The 15224-nt window shown below is 34.2% G+C and overlaps 1 protein-coding gene across 2 annotated transcripts in view; it reads right to left on the reverse strand.

Annotated features, from left to right (window-relative positions):
- The window catches only part of LOC126971357 (PC4 and SFRS1-interacting protein-like), a 44374-nt gene extending 32841 nt beyond the window's left edge, over positions 1–11533 (reverse strand). Inside the window, exons 1-4 of one of the 2 annotated variants that reach the window (XM_050817642.1) lie at positions 11501–11533; positions 11227–11368; positions 2977–3032; positions 1547–1709 (exon numbers count right to left, since the gene is read on the reverse strand). In XM_050817642.1, coding sequence (XP_050673599.1) covers positions 1547–1709; positions 2977–3032; positions 11227–11307 — 300 coding nt within the window. In that variant the 5' untranslated portion in view covers positions 11308–11368; positions 11501–11533. Of the gene's footprint in view, positions 1–1546; positions 1710–2976; positions 3033–11226 lie in introns of both variants that reach the window. The other variant, XM_050817641.1, reaches the window with a different exon arrangement.
- Between the last annotated feature and the right edge of the window lie 3691 nt (positions 11534–15224).

Consider the following 15224-nt stretch of genomic DNA (forward strand, 5'->3'; position numbering starts at 1 on the left):
TATTTTCATGTATATTTTTGCCTTTTTAGACTATATTTTTTAATCTACCCACGCCTCATCTCAATGCCCCCTAATTTTCTCTAGGTCTTCTACTGCCCCCCCGAAAGTCTCAAACGCCCACAAGGGGGCGTTATCGCTCACGTTGAGAATATATGATCTAAACCGTCAATGGAGAACTTAAAATTCTGTGCGAACTTTAAAACCGACGCTCGCTAGCTCTTAGTGCTTGCTTGATATTCCAAGTTTGCGGTACAAAAATCCGCCAGTGGATCAGTCGAGCCGACAGTCTTTTTGCAACCTTGGTGGCGATCGCACGCGCTGCATTGTCCAGTAGCTACACAAAAGGAATTACGGTCGGCGAGTTTATACAATGTTAAGGAACATAATTGCCTATAGAATTATACTATCAAACTATGAAAAAAACTGCTAAAAACATACAGTAATAGAAGAGTAATTTCAACTTCATACTAAGACGCCCGAATCGACGCACGCATACATACACACGTTTTACAGGGTCGCTTAGCAATCTTGGGAAGACAAAACTATTGAGTGCCAAGCTATACGCCGCCGAGACTGGTCGCTGTCCGATTTAATTTAGCGCTATACATTTCAAGGCGACGGCCGAGTTATGCAACTGTTCTATAATTTTATTGTGTTAAGAGTCTTTTCTTCTTCTATTTTGTTCTTTCTCCTGATGCAACATCATTCGCAAGTAAGAAAGTGACTCCGTTTAGGAGCACGGCATGACTTCGTGAACGATGAGAGTAGACTGTTTTGCTCACCAACGAAAGCTAATGAGCCAACGAATTAATTAAAACGGTTGCTCGACGTCCTCTTTTAGACGATCGAGCGCAGTTGAGCGAAGATTTTTTGAAGTGAAACTTCTTTAGAATCGTTGTGATTTCAAACCGGATGCAACGGAAAAAACGACAGGTAAGAGATACAAATACAAAAAAGTGTAGGATGAAGCCGGCAAAGAATGAGACAGAAATATTCATACTATTTTATTTATATGTATGACGGGAGTAGGTATACCTTAATATATTCTTATGTCATACGCACGACTTCAAACTGCATAGACACCAGGAGAACATAAATATGTTAGCGGTGTTAGTAATGTCTTTCATAGCGGTTGAAATCATGTGTCATCCTAGCAACATGTACCAGGACTTCATATGCAGTTTAGAGGTTCATGCACAATGCAGGTTTCACTTCTGACATGTGCACTTTGTACACACGCAATTTTTTTTATTACAGTAAGGGACGAGACGAGCAGGATGTTCAGCAGATGGCATTTGATACGCCCTGCACAATACAATGCAGTTCCAAAACTTCTGAGACGCAATACAATGCCGCTCGTAGATGTTAAGTTTCATTTGCCCAGTAATTTCACAATCTCCGCCGCCCTTCAGACCGAAACACAATAAGGCTTACACATTACTACTTCACGGCAGAAATAAGCACCGTTGTGGCACCGATAATCTAGCCGGCATCCTGTGCAAAGCTAAAGAGCCCCACACTGGTAAAGATAATTCTTTTCACTCACTTTTTCCGACAATCCAACAACCTCTTCCAAGGGCACATTGTTAGCGAAGTCAAATTCAATCTGTTTCACGCCGTCGTTAAAGTCGCGCCGCTTAACTGTTTTGGTCAGAAACTTCCCCTTGTTCTCTGCGTAGTCAAATATCATGTTTGGTGGTAGGTTGGCTCTGGAAATATTTTAATATCATTTACACAACACACGACTCAATTTAAATTATTTTTTAATTTATATAAGAGGGGGCAAACGGGCAACAGGCTCACTGGAAGGGGACAGGTGTCAAGAGATGCGTTGCCGTCCTTTAAGGTGGGAGTATGCTTTTTCTCGAAGGTCAAGAAAAGAGCAACTCCACCTGTGCGAAGCAAGAAATTTGTTGCAAAACGCGCGGTTATGGAATGCCAGATGTCAACGTGATGCGGGTGGTATTTATCATTATGATGTAATGTCCTGTGGTGGAATTCGGCCGCTGGAATCAACCCGAACAGCTCCTCTGAGTAAATCCCGTGATAAATGCGGTAGAAGATGCAGATCTCTACGCAAAGACGAAGAATCAAGCCGATCGGAGATGACTTGATCGACGATTATGAAACAAAATGGCGGGCAATGAAGAATAGTTGAGGGATCATTATTATACTTAAACTGTTCAACAATACTGCCAAATATATGACAAATTTCGATTGTCAATGTTCGCGTTAGCTAATGTTCTATTTTCAAGAAGATACCAAAGAGCTATGCCAAGCGTGGCTGACTGATTGCGACTTGTCAATGAAAATCAGTTATAATAAAAATAGATTCGTTTTCCTTTTCTATCTTGCTCTATCTCCAATACATATGTCATCGTCTTTCTCACACGCCTTTTAAGTTTATGATAGTATGAAGTCACTGAAATTTCTGCCATTTTTCATGTTTTCATTAATGGTAACTGAGGACAGTCGATTTCGGTCAGTTATTTTTTTTAAATATAACATTTAATGTGACTAAGTGCTATAACATTGGTAGTGCTTGATCTGACATCCAAATTATATAGAATTAATAAATCTAATATATAAAATTCTCATGTCGCGGTGTTTGTAGTTAAACTCCTTCGAAACGGCTTGACCGATTCTCATTAATTTTTAAGTGCATATTGGGTAGATCAGAGAATCGGACATCTATTTTTCATCCCCCTAAATGTTAAGGGTGGTCCACGCCATTTTTTTTTTTAATTTTTTTTTACTGTTTTTTTAAATTTGTTTGATTATGAGTCAGCATTAAAAAATACATACAACTTCAAATTTTCACTCATCTACGATGAACAGTTACTTTTGTATCGCGATTTTAATATCGGCATTACGTTTGCTGGGTCGGCTAGTACATATATAAAAATTATAGAATTAATAAATAAATTACAATAAATTTTGAGGAAATAAATGCCTTTTTAATGATGATATACTTACGTCTCACCGGTGCCGTAGAAATACACAAAGTATTTCTTTCCGATTGGTCTTTGAACCTGAAACAACAAATGATAGTTATTATATGTGCATAAATATTATCATTGTGAGTATACATGGACATGTTTGCTACTTTAAATTCAATTGATAGATATACTTGTGAGACTGCAAAAAATTAAAACTTAACTGAATATCATTCATGAATAAATGCTATTTCCCAATTTATTAAGGTGGCCTAGAGCGCATTTACCTAGCATGAAAGAAACTATATGATGAAATTTAGAAAATTACGGAACACAAAGAGACAAACTTAAACGTAAAACTAGAAACTATTTATCAATTTATAAGTAATTTTTTACATAAAAGGTGTAGTCTGCCGGACTGTACCTAAGAAAATGGCTATAATTATATATATAATGTAATATATAAAAATGAATTGCTGTTCGTTAGTCTCGCTAAAACTCGAGAACGGCTGCACCGATTTGGTTAATTTTGGTCTTGAATTATTTGTGTAAGTCCAGAGAAGGTTTAAAAGGTGAATAAATATGAAAATGCTCGGAATAAAATAAAAACAAAAATTAAGTTTTTCCTTTTACGTGTCCGCCGTCATTCAGAAATCAATATTAAAAAATAGTTTCAAATGAATAACTAATTAGAATTTTTATATCTTTCTAAGTTTCTCATTTGATTGATTTGACCAACGGTATGTAGATTGATAAATCTTAAGTTATTAAATTCATAAATAACAGTATTTTATTTATTATGTACAGAACAACGTCTGTCGTGTCAGCTAGTATATAATATAAATGGATATAAATGTATGCAGAAATTACAATGTATAAAAAAAAATAAAAACTGTACTTTGCATATTGAAACGAGTAGTGAGCAACGGGTGTCACACTAGTGTAACATGAGTAGAGAGGGGGATGTAGAGGAGAGGAGAGGGGATGGCGGAGGGTATGTAAATGTCTTGCTCAGGATTAAACTAATGAGATAGTAAAGTATATACCACCTAAAGAACGGCGAAATATAAGTCATAACTGACTTTTTTTTTATGTTAAAAATTATAAGCAATCATGTCGATTGCCCAGATCTGCTGCATAAAGTTAATTTTAATGTACCTCAAAAAACTCTTATATATAGCCCTCCACTTTGGTGTTGCTGCTGTTAGTAGCAACTATAGGCAAAACTCATATATGGTGCGTGCGTGTAGAACAGTGAATTATGTTAGTAGATTATTAGATATTGACATATTTGCTACAAGCATTTCCAAGGAAAATCAGTGCATAACCCTTAACTTTTTTAATTAAGTATTGTTTTTTGTTATCTGTTTAAAAGTATCTTTATTGTCATGAATTTGAGCCGAAAAATAGTGTTCACATACATATTTTATATTACTTCTATTAGTGAAAACCTTGAATAAGAAAATTGGCTATCTTTTACTATTTAAGTTTCTACAGAAATTGTATTAGCTGTTGGTTTTCCTTAAATAAATATATTCGAAATATTATAATTGAAAAATCTGTAATATAGAGAGCAAACAAAACCGAAGCCAAAACGGTTTGTCCGAATGTATATCTGGGCAAAAGTCAAAACTACTGAATAGATATAATTCTAATTTTGCATGAATATTAACAAGAGGTCAGGAAATTATTTATAATATATATAATGGTACCAACATAATTTCGCAATGAAATAGTCAGAGCAAATATCCAGTTACTTATCAGTTCATCAGCAATGGACAACGGTTATAGCAAACAGGCAGATAATAAGAATGAAACAAACGATTTGTCGCTACCGGCTACCTCTGTCAATGTTAAGAATATTTCAATGAGATTATATTTTTATAGTTTATTTTGAATGTATTCATTCCTTCTAACCATACATGGTTATATTATTATAAATGATTTGGCTTTTGATTTTTTCTCGAATTCAGATTATAAATGGCCCTTTTTATTATTATTATTGCCCTTTTTTGCAAAACAAATATTGTGTCAATATCAGCTGCTTTCCTCTGATACCTTAACCACACACAAACATTTTTTAACAATCCTTATGGCAAAAAAAATAATAAGTTTGGGTAAGTACTAAAACGTCTAACTATATTTATTATGGAGTAAATCGAATGAAAATTATTTATGTAGATAAAAATTAATACCATCACTTAGGAAAGTTGAGCTTTAACAATAATGAGGCAAGAAAAAAGAATACCATTGCCAATATTTTCAATTAACATTAATTATAATATAACAGCTTCATCTAATATATAAAATTCTCGTGTCATGGTGTTAAACTTTGAACTGCTCCGAAACGGCTTGACCGATTCTCATGAAATTTTGAGTGCATATTGGGTAGGACTGAGAATCGGACAACATCTATTTTTCATCCCCCTAAATGATAAGGGTTACACGAATTTTTTTTTTAATTTTTTTGATTATGAGTCAGCATTAAAAAATACAAACAACTTAAAATTTTCACCCATCTAGGATCAACAGTTACTTTTGTATCGCGATTTTAATATGGGCAATACAATGTTTGCTGGTTGTTCTACAAAGTGATGCTAAAAGTTACTCAACATACCGCTTCAACTTAAGAGAAAAAATAATAAACAGAAGTAAAATGTAAAAATAATCAACAGCTGCAAGCACATGGATGCATCATTTCGCACACACTTTACAAATAAAGTTAACACCCGAGGAATCAGCTGTTCAAGTGGCCTTAAAGATAAAGATAGTATTATTTCTAGATATTATGTAGTAACATGTTTATTATTTTATTTCCTCTATTTTTTAACAATATATCTAGCTTGTCCACTGACATAGGCCTCCTCTAGGACCTTCCAGTGCTCTCTCTCCCGCGCTTCTCTACTCCAAACTGGTCCAGCAACCTTCTTTATGACATCTTCCCACCTTAGTATCTGTCTGTCTCTCTTTCTTTTAGCAGTGGGCTTACTCGGACATTATTTAAACCATCATCATCAGCAGGAAGATGTACACTGCTGGACAAAGCCCTTCCTAAACTTCTCCATGAAGATCAGCCGTGGAAATCTTACTCTATGGTCTAGATGAAGGAAATGTGGATCATTTGTTTTTCAATTGTCCTTAAATGCAATCTTCTTTATATAATTTTATACCTGCTGAAGTTCCCCGCCCAACTTCCTTTAAATTACTCCTCTCCCTAGTTTTTACTCCTTTCGTAAATATTTTGTGTAAATATATTAAAAAGAATAAGATTATGTTGTAAATATCATTAAGTACTTGTAATAATTTATGTAATTATATTTGTAAGTAAAAGGACATACTTTTTAGTCTAACAGCATGTATATTTGTTTCAGGTATAAAATAACAAAACAAAACTTGTTTCTATGTTTAGTACCGGTCACTACCATTAAAATTAGAATAAAAAAATACTCTAAGCTTGGTGGTCTACTTTAATGTGACATTGGCGAACTTGTGGTATACCTTCCACAGGAGCCATAGTAGGAAGAATAGAATACAATAGAAATCTTACTTATAATATTAAATTTACATAAAAACATATCAAATTAAATAAATAAAAAAGTATCTGATTAATAAATGTGACCATGCTATTTTTAGGGCAAGTTGGGATAAATAAATAATATTAGTTGTCCTTATAATTAATACTAGCTGACCCGGAAAGGTTTTTTTGCAATATTAGATTAAGTAGCCTGTGCCCACAAAATCAATTATTTATATTGCAAACATATAGGTAAAAAAATATGTTCCATATAACAACTTATCATATAAAACCTTCTCCGAAACACGCTGCATCTTATGGTACAAGTATTATTCCAATCAATTCAGTAGTTTTCCCAGTATAACCGAACAAACCAACTGGCTCTCCATTTATTAGTATAGATTAAATCAAAAATCAATAATAAGACACATTTTATAAATACTAATGATTTAAGTTTTCTTTAGAGTTAATTCCGCCAATATGTGTTTTTAAACAATTCGACATGTGTTTCGCCTCTATACATACCTACTTCAATAAATTTACATTATATAAAGTTTAAAAACCAATATCTAACACTCTTGTAACGTCATACATTATTAATACCTTCTCATTAGAAGTCAACTTTTTGAAGAACCAAGCTATAAAATATAAGACATATTGTCGTCTATTGAAATTCAAATGTGTACATTTATTCAGAATTTAAAACCACTGATTGAAAACCAAATCTATCACAATTCATTGAAATGCCATAGAACTGAGTAAACCTTGTGCAAGAAACTTACTGAGTTTGTTGGTCCTTTCAAAATAATAATCAAAATAGTAAACTGTACACTTTACCTTGTATACTTCATACATTTTTTAACAATTATTTTCATTCAAAATAGTATTTCCAAACTACCACCCATTTGAAAACTGCTTCAGACCTAAAATATGTTCGCAAGGGACTCAGTAGACATTTTTTTTTTCACTATTCTCCATTAGGTTATCTGTAATATATCTATACCACATAAAGTTTTTTTCAATTCTTTAATTTCTTAACACGTTTTTGTACATTCTCAGATAAGTTGTAAAAGCATTGACATTGTTCCATAAAAGGCTACCTCGACTTAACAGAGAAGTAGGAAGTTTATCAGTTTCTAGAAAGTTCACTAATGTGCCTTTGTGCAAACATAACATTTTAAAGAATAGAGAGGTGACAGTTAATGTTTATTGTTTAATGATTTATCTTATCCCTTAATTATTCTGTGATATGTATGTGCACAATTCTCAACTCAACTTATTTAAGTAGTAAGCATAACAAGTTTATAGTTGTTTGTGTGTGTAGGTACTTGTTTTAGATGTGATCATATTACACACTCCACATGTAAAATCAGAAAAAAAAACATGACTGTAAGACAGTGTAATTTGATGGTTTGGCTGTATTAATTCTAATAATATTCTATATATATAAAAATGAATTGCTGTTCGTTAGTCTCGCTAAAACTCGAGAACGGCTGGACTGATTTGGCAAATTTAGGTCTTGAATTATATGTGGAAGTCCAGAGAAGGTTTAAAAGGTGAATAAATAGGAAAATGCTGCTAAATTAAATAAAAACAACAAATTTGTTTTTCCTTTGATGTGTCCATACATAATTTCTATGAGAGAATTTATTGACACACGGTTTGACAGTTCTGCTGTGAAACAATTTCATTACGACAGCAGGGTGCAATTTTACGAAGTAATTTTTGATGTTATGATATATTATTGACGAATTCATATAAAAACATTATTTTATTTATTATCTACAGAACAATGTCTGTCGGGTCAGCTAGTAATTAATAAAAATATAAGATTTTATTCAGATAAATCATGACACTTAACAATTGGATAAGAATAGTAATTAAACTTTCTATAACATACATGATATCTAAAGTCTTAACTTATCATTATCACATTACTGTCTTAATTATTTGCCATATTGCAACCTGAATGAAACATTATCATTTACAGTATTATTTCTATTTTTATTATTTTGCCTTTATATTTCTTTGCTACTTTGTATTTTAATTATTATACTAGCTGACCCAGCAAATGTTGTATTGCCGATATTAAAATCGCGATACAAAAGTAACTGTTGATCGTAGATGGGTGAAAATTTGAAGTAGCACGTATTTTTTAATGCTGACTCATAATCAAACAAATTTAAAAAAAAATGTCATAAAAATTAAAAAAAAAAAATTGGTGTGGACTACCCTTAACATTTAGGGGGATGAAAAATAGATGTCCGATTCTCAGACCTACCCAATATGCACTCAAAATTTCATGAGAATCGGTCAAGCCGTTTCGGAGGAGTTCAATGTTTAACACCGTGACACAAGAATTTTATATATTAGATTTTATTTAATTGTACTATGGATCTCTGTGTCTACAATAAAGTTATATTATTATTATAGGCCTCAAATACTATCAAAGCTGAATAAAAAGACGCAAATCTACAATGCAGAAACCTATGCTGTCTAATTTATAACACCAGCTTTCCATTGCTGTTGTGCTTAGTTGTGGCTATAATTCCTGGCATGAGCAATTTTTTTATAAATTATTGATTCATATAGCATATACAGTCAAACCTGGGTAAGTGAGAATTGGATAAGTGAGAAAACTCAATAAAAGGAAAGGAACAGACATAAACTGATGATGCCTACTACTCGGCTAAGTCGAGTTAGTAAGTCTTTTGTGGGGCAATGTATATGCTTTTACAACAAGATCCCAGAAAATGTTCAAAACAAAAGTATTACATTATTCAAAAGAATTGTTAAAAAACGTTTGTGTGGTAAAGGTTACTATAACATAAATGACTTTCTTAATGATACCACAGATTGGGAATGGAGTGACCACCCTATTAAATAATAAGTTTAATTGTACAATATTACTTTGTAAACTATTTATTCGATGAGAAAAAAAAGACCGCTGAGTTTGTTGCGCCTATTCTTCTCAGGTCTGAGGCATTCATTTTGGAATGGGTGGTAGTTTTTTGATTTTCAATAAGTGATGTCACATCCTATTTTGAATAAAAATATTTGAATTTGAATAGCCAGGACCCGTCATTTTAAGCTCCCAAGACCTCTATTAGCGAGAAACAGAAACCTGTGTAAGAGAGAGTCGTTTTTCCCTCATGGACCTCCGTAAGTGAGACTGCTCCTTATCTATACCTCTATAAGTGACAGTTGAGCTTTATTTATTTATATTACTCAGGAGCAACATTATAAAATTATAAAATCAAAAGACTATAAAGCTGATAAACTTGGAAATATTAAGAAGACTAGAGTTTCTAAAATACCAATATTGAAAAGTGCCTTTTGGAATTGATAAAACAAACTGAGAACATTCCCATAGATCATAGATTCAATGTGGGCGATAACACCCCCTTGTGGGCGTTTGAGACTTTCGAAAGGGCAGTAGAAGACCCAGAGAAAATTAGGGGGCATTGAGATGGCGCAGCTGGGGCGTGGGTAGATTAAAAAATATAGTCTAAAAAGGCAAAAACTCTAGACATTTACATATTCTCAAAGTGGGCGGTGAGCAAAATAAGCTTGAGAAACTATGCCATAGATGGACCTTTGTTGAAAGAAAAACAAAAGAGTTTGCTACAAAACTGGGAATCCAGATCTTTTCTGCTACCATCGGCTGGTTAGAGGGAAATCAAAGTGACCTAGATGTTTTTAAAGTGTCAAGGCTCTACCCGTTGATTATGCCAATGATACAAAGGCTTGGATGACCAAGATATTATATACAGATTGGTTGAAAAAAGTTGACAAACAAATGAAGAAAAACCGAAAAAAAAATCATACGGACTTACCAACACTTGCAAACATAAAAGTAATGTTTTTACCTTCCGAAACTTTACAAAATTTATGAGTTAGAGAAAAACAATCAAAATACAAAAACAGAAACCCAAACGAAATTGACAGATTTTTTTAAGTGTAAATAAGTTCTAAATAAAATCAAATTACATAGTGCATGAAATGTTGTTTTTGTAAGCATCTTGATAACTGCCCTTATAAAGTTATGTGTACCTCTATAAGAGAGAAATGCTACCCATGTACCTGCATTAGCGAGAAACTCAGGTTAGTGATAAACCTCTATAAGCAAGAATGAGATTGTGCTCCCCTGAACTCTCGCTTATCCAGGTTTGACTGTACTTTATTTATGCATCTCAAATACAATCAAACCTATAATTATTCATTTTTAAATGCGTACTAAAAGTATATAAATGGCTAGGTATAGCAAAATGGAGCTCACAAATTAAATTTTTCATTGTTAGCAGTACATCTATTAAAAGATAAGTAACAATATTGTAATAAAATTCTTTAGGGAGAAACAAAGAGTAGACAGAGTGTAACTGAATAATCAATCAGGTGCATTTTTAACTATGCTTATTTTGAGAAATAAGAAAAAGAAAAGGAAGTCAACAATTGCTCTTGTTATGTGCTAAAAATTATTTCATACTTTTTCTTCTTGTTCCTTTGTCCTACATGTACAAACAAATCTGTTTTATATGAATTATACTATTTTATGGATCACAAAATATTATAAACACTATTACTAGGTAGTAACATTATATGATACCTTACTGAAGCATATATATCAAAATTTTATAATCGTTTTAGTATCATAGATTCTACAATGCCTAATGACTACAACAGCAATATGTCTTCCCGCCGAAACCTATTTTATTATGATCTGATTCAGATGTTTTCATACTTCTAGTATTATCTAGATGTGTTATAAGTACTTACCCTTGCAGGCCATGCTGGATATCCCTTTACTTTAGCAAATATAAAGTCTCCTGACTTATATTCTCTTACTTTTTTACCCATCTTCTTGTGACGCTAATCAAAACTTGGTAATATTTGTCAGGAAAAAACACCAGAAGCGTCACTGTAATGAGAAATCACGTAACAACATAAAATTTACGTCCGTATGTATAGGGTTCGTAGGTTTAACTTTGGATAATAATAATTGTTTTCATAATAATTCTTCTAACATTAAAGAGACGCTTCCGATATTAACCTCAACTAGAGTCAAGCTCACCGCGGCAGAAAAATCAAAATTTCTAATGACGGAACCGTCATCGGAAGCAATCTGACAAGAATACTTTTTAAAAAATTTAATGGCACGGGATGGTTACACTTAGTTATCGAACTGGGCTGTCATTCCAAATACATTATATTTTTCTAAATTTCAAAATTTTTTCGAAAAATTCAAAATAATGTAAATAAACTTTGAATCCATGATGTTAAAGGTAATAACGATTATTAAATTAATATAAAATAAACAGGAATAAAGTGCTGGATGAAATTGACATACTTCATAAGTAAAAGTGCAGCAAGCAGCTTTATGTTTAAACAAAACATTTTGTACCAAAACAAATCAATATTGCAACAGTTGATGATTTATTCTAGACAGCAGATTCTTCAGCTCAAGAAAGTTAGCCCCCCAGATTTTTTTTTTATTTTTTTTTATTACATCGTTAGTTCGCCATTTGTTCTTGATTGTTCTCTATAAACATTTGTTTGTTCTCGATTTTTTTTTTAAATTTGCAATTCATTAAAATTGGTTAGGTTAGGTTATGTTAGAACAGTTAAAACAACGCCAGAACAGACAGCCAGAACCAAATAGTAGGCGTTTCCCCCCATTTTTAATTAATTGTTTTTAAATAAACAAGAAAAGAACAAACAATTATTTTTAGCGAACAATTAAGAACAAACTACGAACTAACGATATGCGATATTGAAAATTCAAAAATAGAAAAATTTTTTTTTTGGGAGGCAAAGTTTGATGAGCCAGATTCTTCTGCTATATGTCAGCTGAGCACAGCCTCACATTAAATATATTTTTTTTCCATATCCACCATTTATACCCATAATATAACTAATTGTCAAATGTAATCAAATTCTAAAAGTGTAGCAAAAAATACTTAATGCTTTGAATCATATGAATGAATGTGGACATTAGCGAAATATATAATATAACTTTTGGAACTATGTCAATCTTACACAGCTGATAACATTGATGGCCATGGGTAACAAAATGATTTGTACCATTGATGACCTATTTAAATATACATAATACAAAATTTTTGCCATGAAAATATGTAAAATCTTAAGCTTCACAATATGCAAAAAATTAATAAGTAAAATCGTATATTTTGTTTGTAGAAAATATAGAGAATTTACAATACAATGTTATGCCAAATATTTGATGTTTATTCTTTATGTTTAAAATTTTTTTTATATGAAACAAAATTTAGTTTGACACCTACCCTTTTGGTAATATTGCTCGATCAATTAAAGCAGGCACGATTATTATTTATTATTATTCATTACATTAACTCATTACGCTTGTAGGTATAGTGTTTGTTAATAAGCGTGGGGCGTCACGCGTGTGTATTATGAAAAGTCTGTCCATCTCTTTCGGGCCGCTTCAAGCTAATTCAGACCCGTTCAACTTTACTGTGATGACAGACAAAGCCCTTTCTATTGATCAATTCCGGCAATTTCTCTTAACTTCTTGCCTTAATCTCATCAGTTGTTAGTAGTCAAATCGATGGTTCTGCCCGGTGGTAAAAACTGTAGCTGTACTAGTATTTTCAATGAAAACAATTGATTTTATCTGTACATGTATATATGTTTTTATAATCAACTTTATATTATGTTCTAACTTACAAAACTAAAATATACATGCTTCATAGTATTCATTTGGGGTTTCATGCAGAAAGAGACCCACGAAATAGCCGATGGCACGGGTTGGTAATCGTATTTTCATACCTCTTTTATGAATAGATTTTTAGGATCTAGACTTTATTTTATGTATATACTGAACGATATATTAAGAAATACTATATTCTATACTATTATAATTATATAATATAGTGTTTTATATAATAAATATGTGTTATAACAAGAGCAACCAATACAATTTGTTATTTTTCAAAGTGATAACCCTCACATCTGGGATAAATTATACAAATTAAATTTACTTACAAAATTAATGAACGAAGCGGGATTCGAACCCGCGACCTCTCGCGTTCCGTGCGAGCACTCTTACACTGACTCAACCGTTCGAGCGACATACAGTTAATAAATTGATTGATCGAATGGTTGATTTATATGTCTTGTTCAACTCTCAGGTTGTGGCTTCACGGTTGGCTTGGATCAGTGGAAGAGCACACGCATGGAACTCGGGAGGTATAAATTTGTAGCAGTACCTGCAACAAATAACATCAATAGATAGATGTCTCATACCTAACCTTTAACATAATACGTTCGTAGAATTGGTGACATTAACTCGTACGAATTGTTTCCGTTAGGTGTAATTTTAGTCATAATATGACAACACTTATGTAGAGAGACGAGGTACTATCAAATTCTGACAAATACCCATTGCTCCAATAATATTTAGGAGGCACGTGGAGACGTCTTCGCGGAGACAACTTTTATTGTGTCGTTGTTAGTAAAATGCCGGTTTACTTTGTACTTTATTATTAACACAAAACCGGCAAACTACAGGCCTATTGCTATTACCTCCCTACTCTCCAAAATCATGGAGAGCATAATTAACCGCCAGGGTATACCTTGAGGGTCACCAGTTGATCAACGACCGGCAGTATGGCTTTCGCCATGGTCGGTCAACTGGCGATCTTCTGGTATACCTAACACATAGATGGCGGCGGCTATTGAAAGCAAGGGGGAAGGCCTGGCAGTTGGTCTGGATAGAGCGAAGGCCTTTGATCGTGTATGGCACAAGGCGCTCCTCGCAAAACTTCTATCTTTTGGGCTTCCCGAGAGCTTATACAAGTGGACCTCCAGCTTCCTCACTGGGCGCAGCATACAGGTCGTTGTCGACGGTTATTGCTCGAATCCCAAGCCCGTGAACGCTGGAGTGCCCCAAGGCTTTCTCCCACACTGTTTCTTCTGCATATCAATGATATGTTGGACACCGCCAACATGCATTGCTATGCAGACGACAGCACTGGTGATGCCGTATACACGGGCCATGCAGGTCTCTTTCGGGAAAACGTCGAGCAGTGCCGGGAGAAACTTGTGTCTTCTATCGAGTCCTCTCTCGAGAAGGTCGCGGAATGGGGTAAGTTGAACCTTGTCCAATTTAACCCCCAGAAGACTCAAGTTTGCGCGTTTACCACTAAAAAAACCCCATTTGCCGTATCACCGCTCTTCGAGAACACTTCCCTTAAAGCCTCGCCTAGTATCGGAATACTGGGTCTCGAAATCTCGAGCGATTGCCAATTCCGTGGCCATCTGGAGGGCAAAGCCAAATTGGCTTCGAAGAAGCTGGGCGTCATAAATAGAGCAAGGCAATACTTCAAGCCGGCCCACATTCTAGCGCTCTACAAAGCGCAGGTCCGGCCTTACATGGAGTATTGCTGTCATCTCTGGTCTGGCGCACCCCAGTATCAGCTCGATCCATTTGACCGCGTGCAACGCAGAGCAGCTCGAATTGTCGGGGACCTAGCGCTCTGTGAACGGCTGGATCACTTGGCGTTGCGTAGAGACGTCGCTTCATTGTGTGTCTTCTACCGCATTTATCACGGGGAGTGTTCCGAAGAGCTGTTCAACCTGATTCCTGCCGTCGAATTTCACCTTCGCACGACACGCCACAAGTTACGATATCATCCCCACCATCTGGATGTGTGGCGGTCCTCCACAGTGCGGTTTTCAAGGAGCTTTCTTCCTCGCACTACGAAGCTGTGGAATGAGCTTCCTTGTGCGGTGTT

The sequence above is a fragment of the Leptidea sinapis genome, chromosome 23 (genome assembly GCF_905404315.1).
Source record: "Leptidea sinapis chromosome 23, ilLepSina1.1, whole genome shotgun sequence".
NCBI classification, from domain to species: domain Eukaryota; kingdom Metazoa; phylum Arthropoda; class Insecta; order Lepidoptera; family Pieridae; genus Leptidea; species Leptidea sinapis.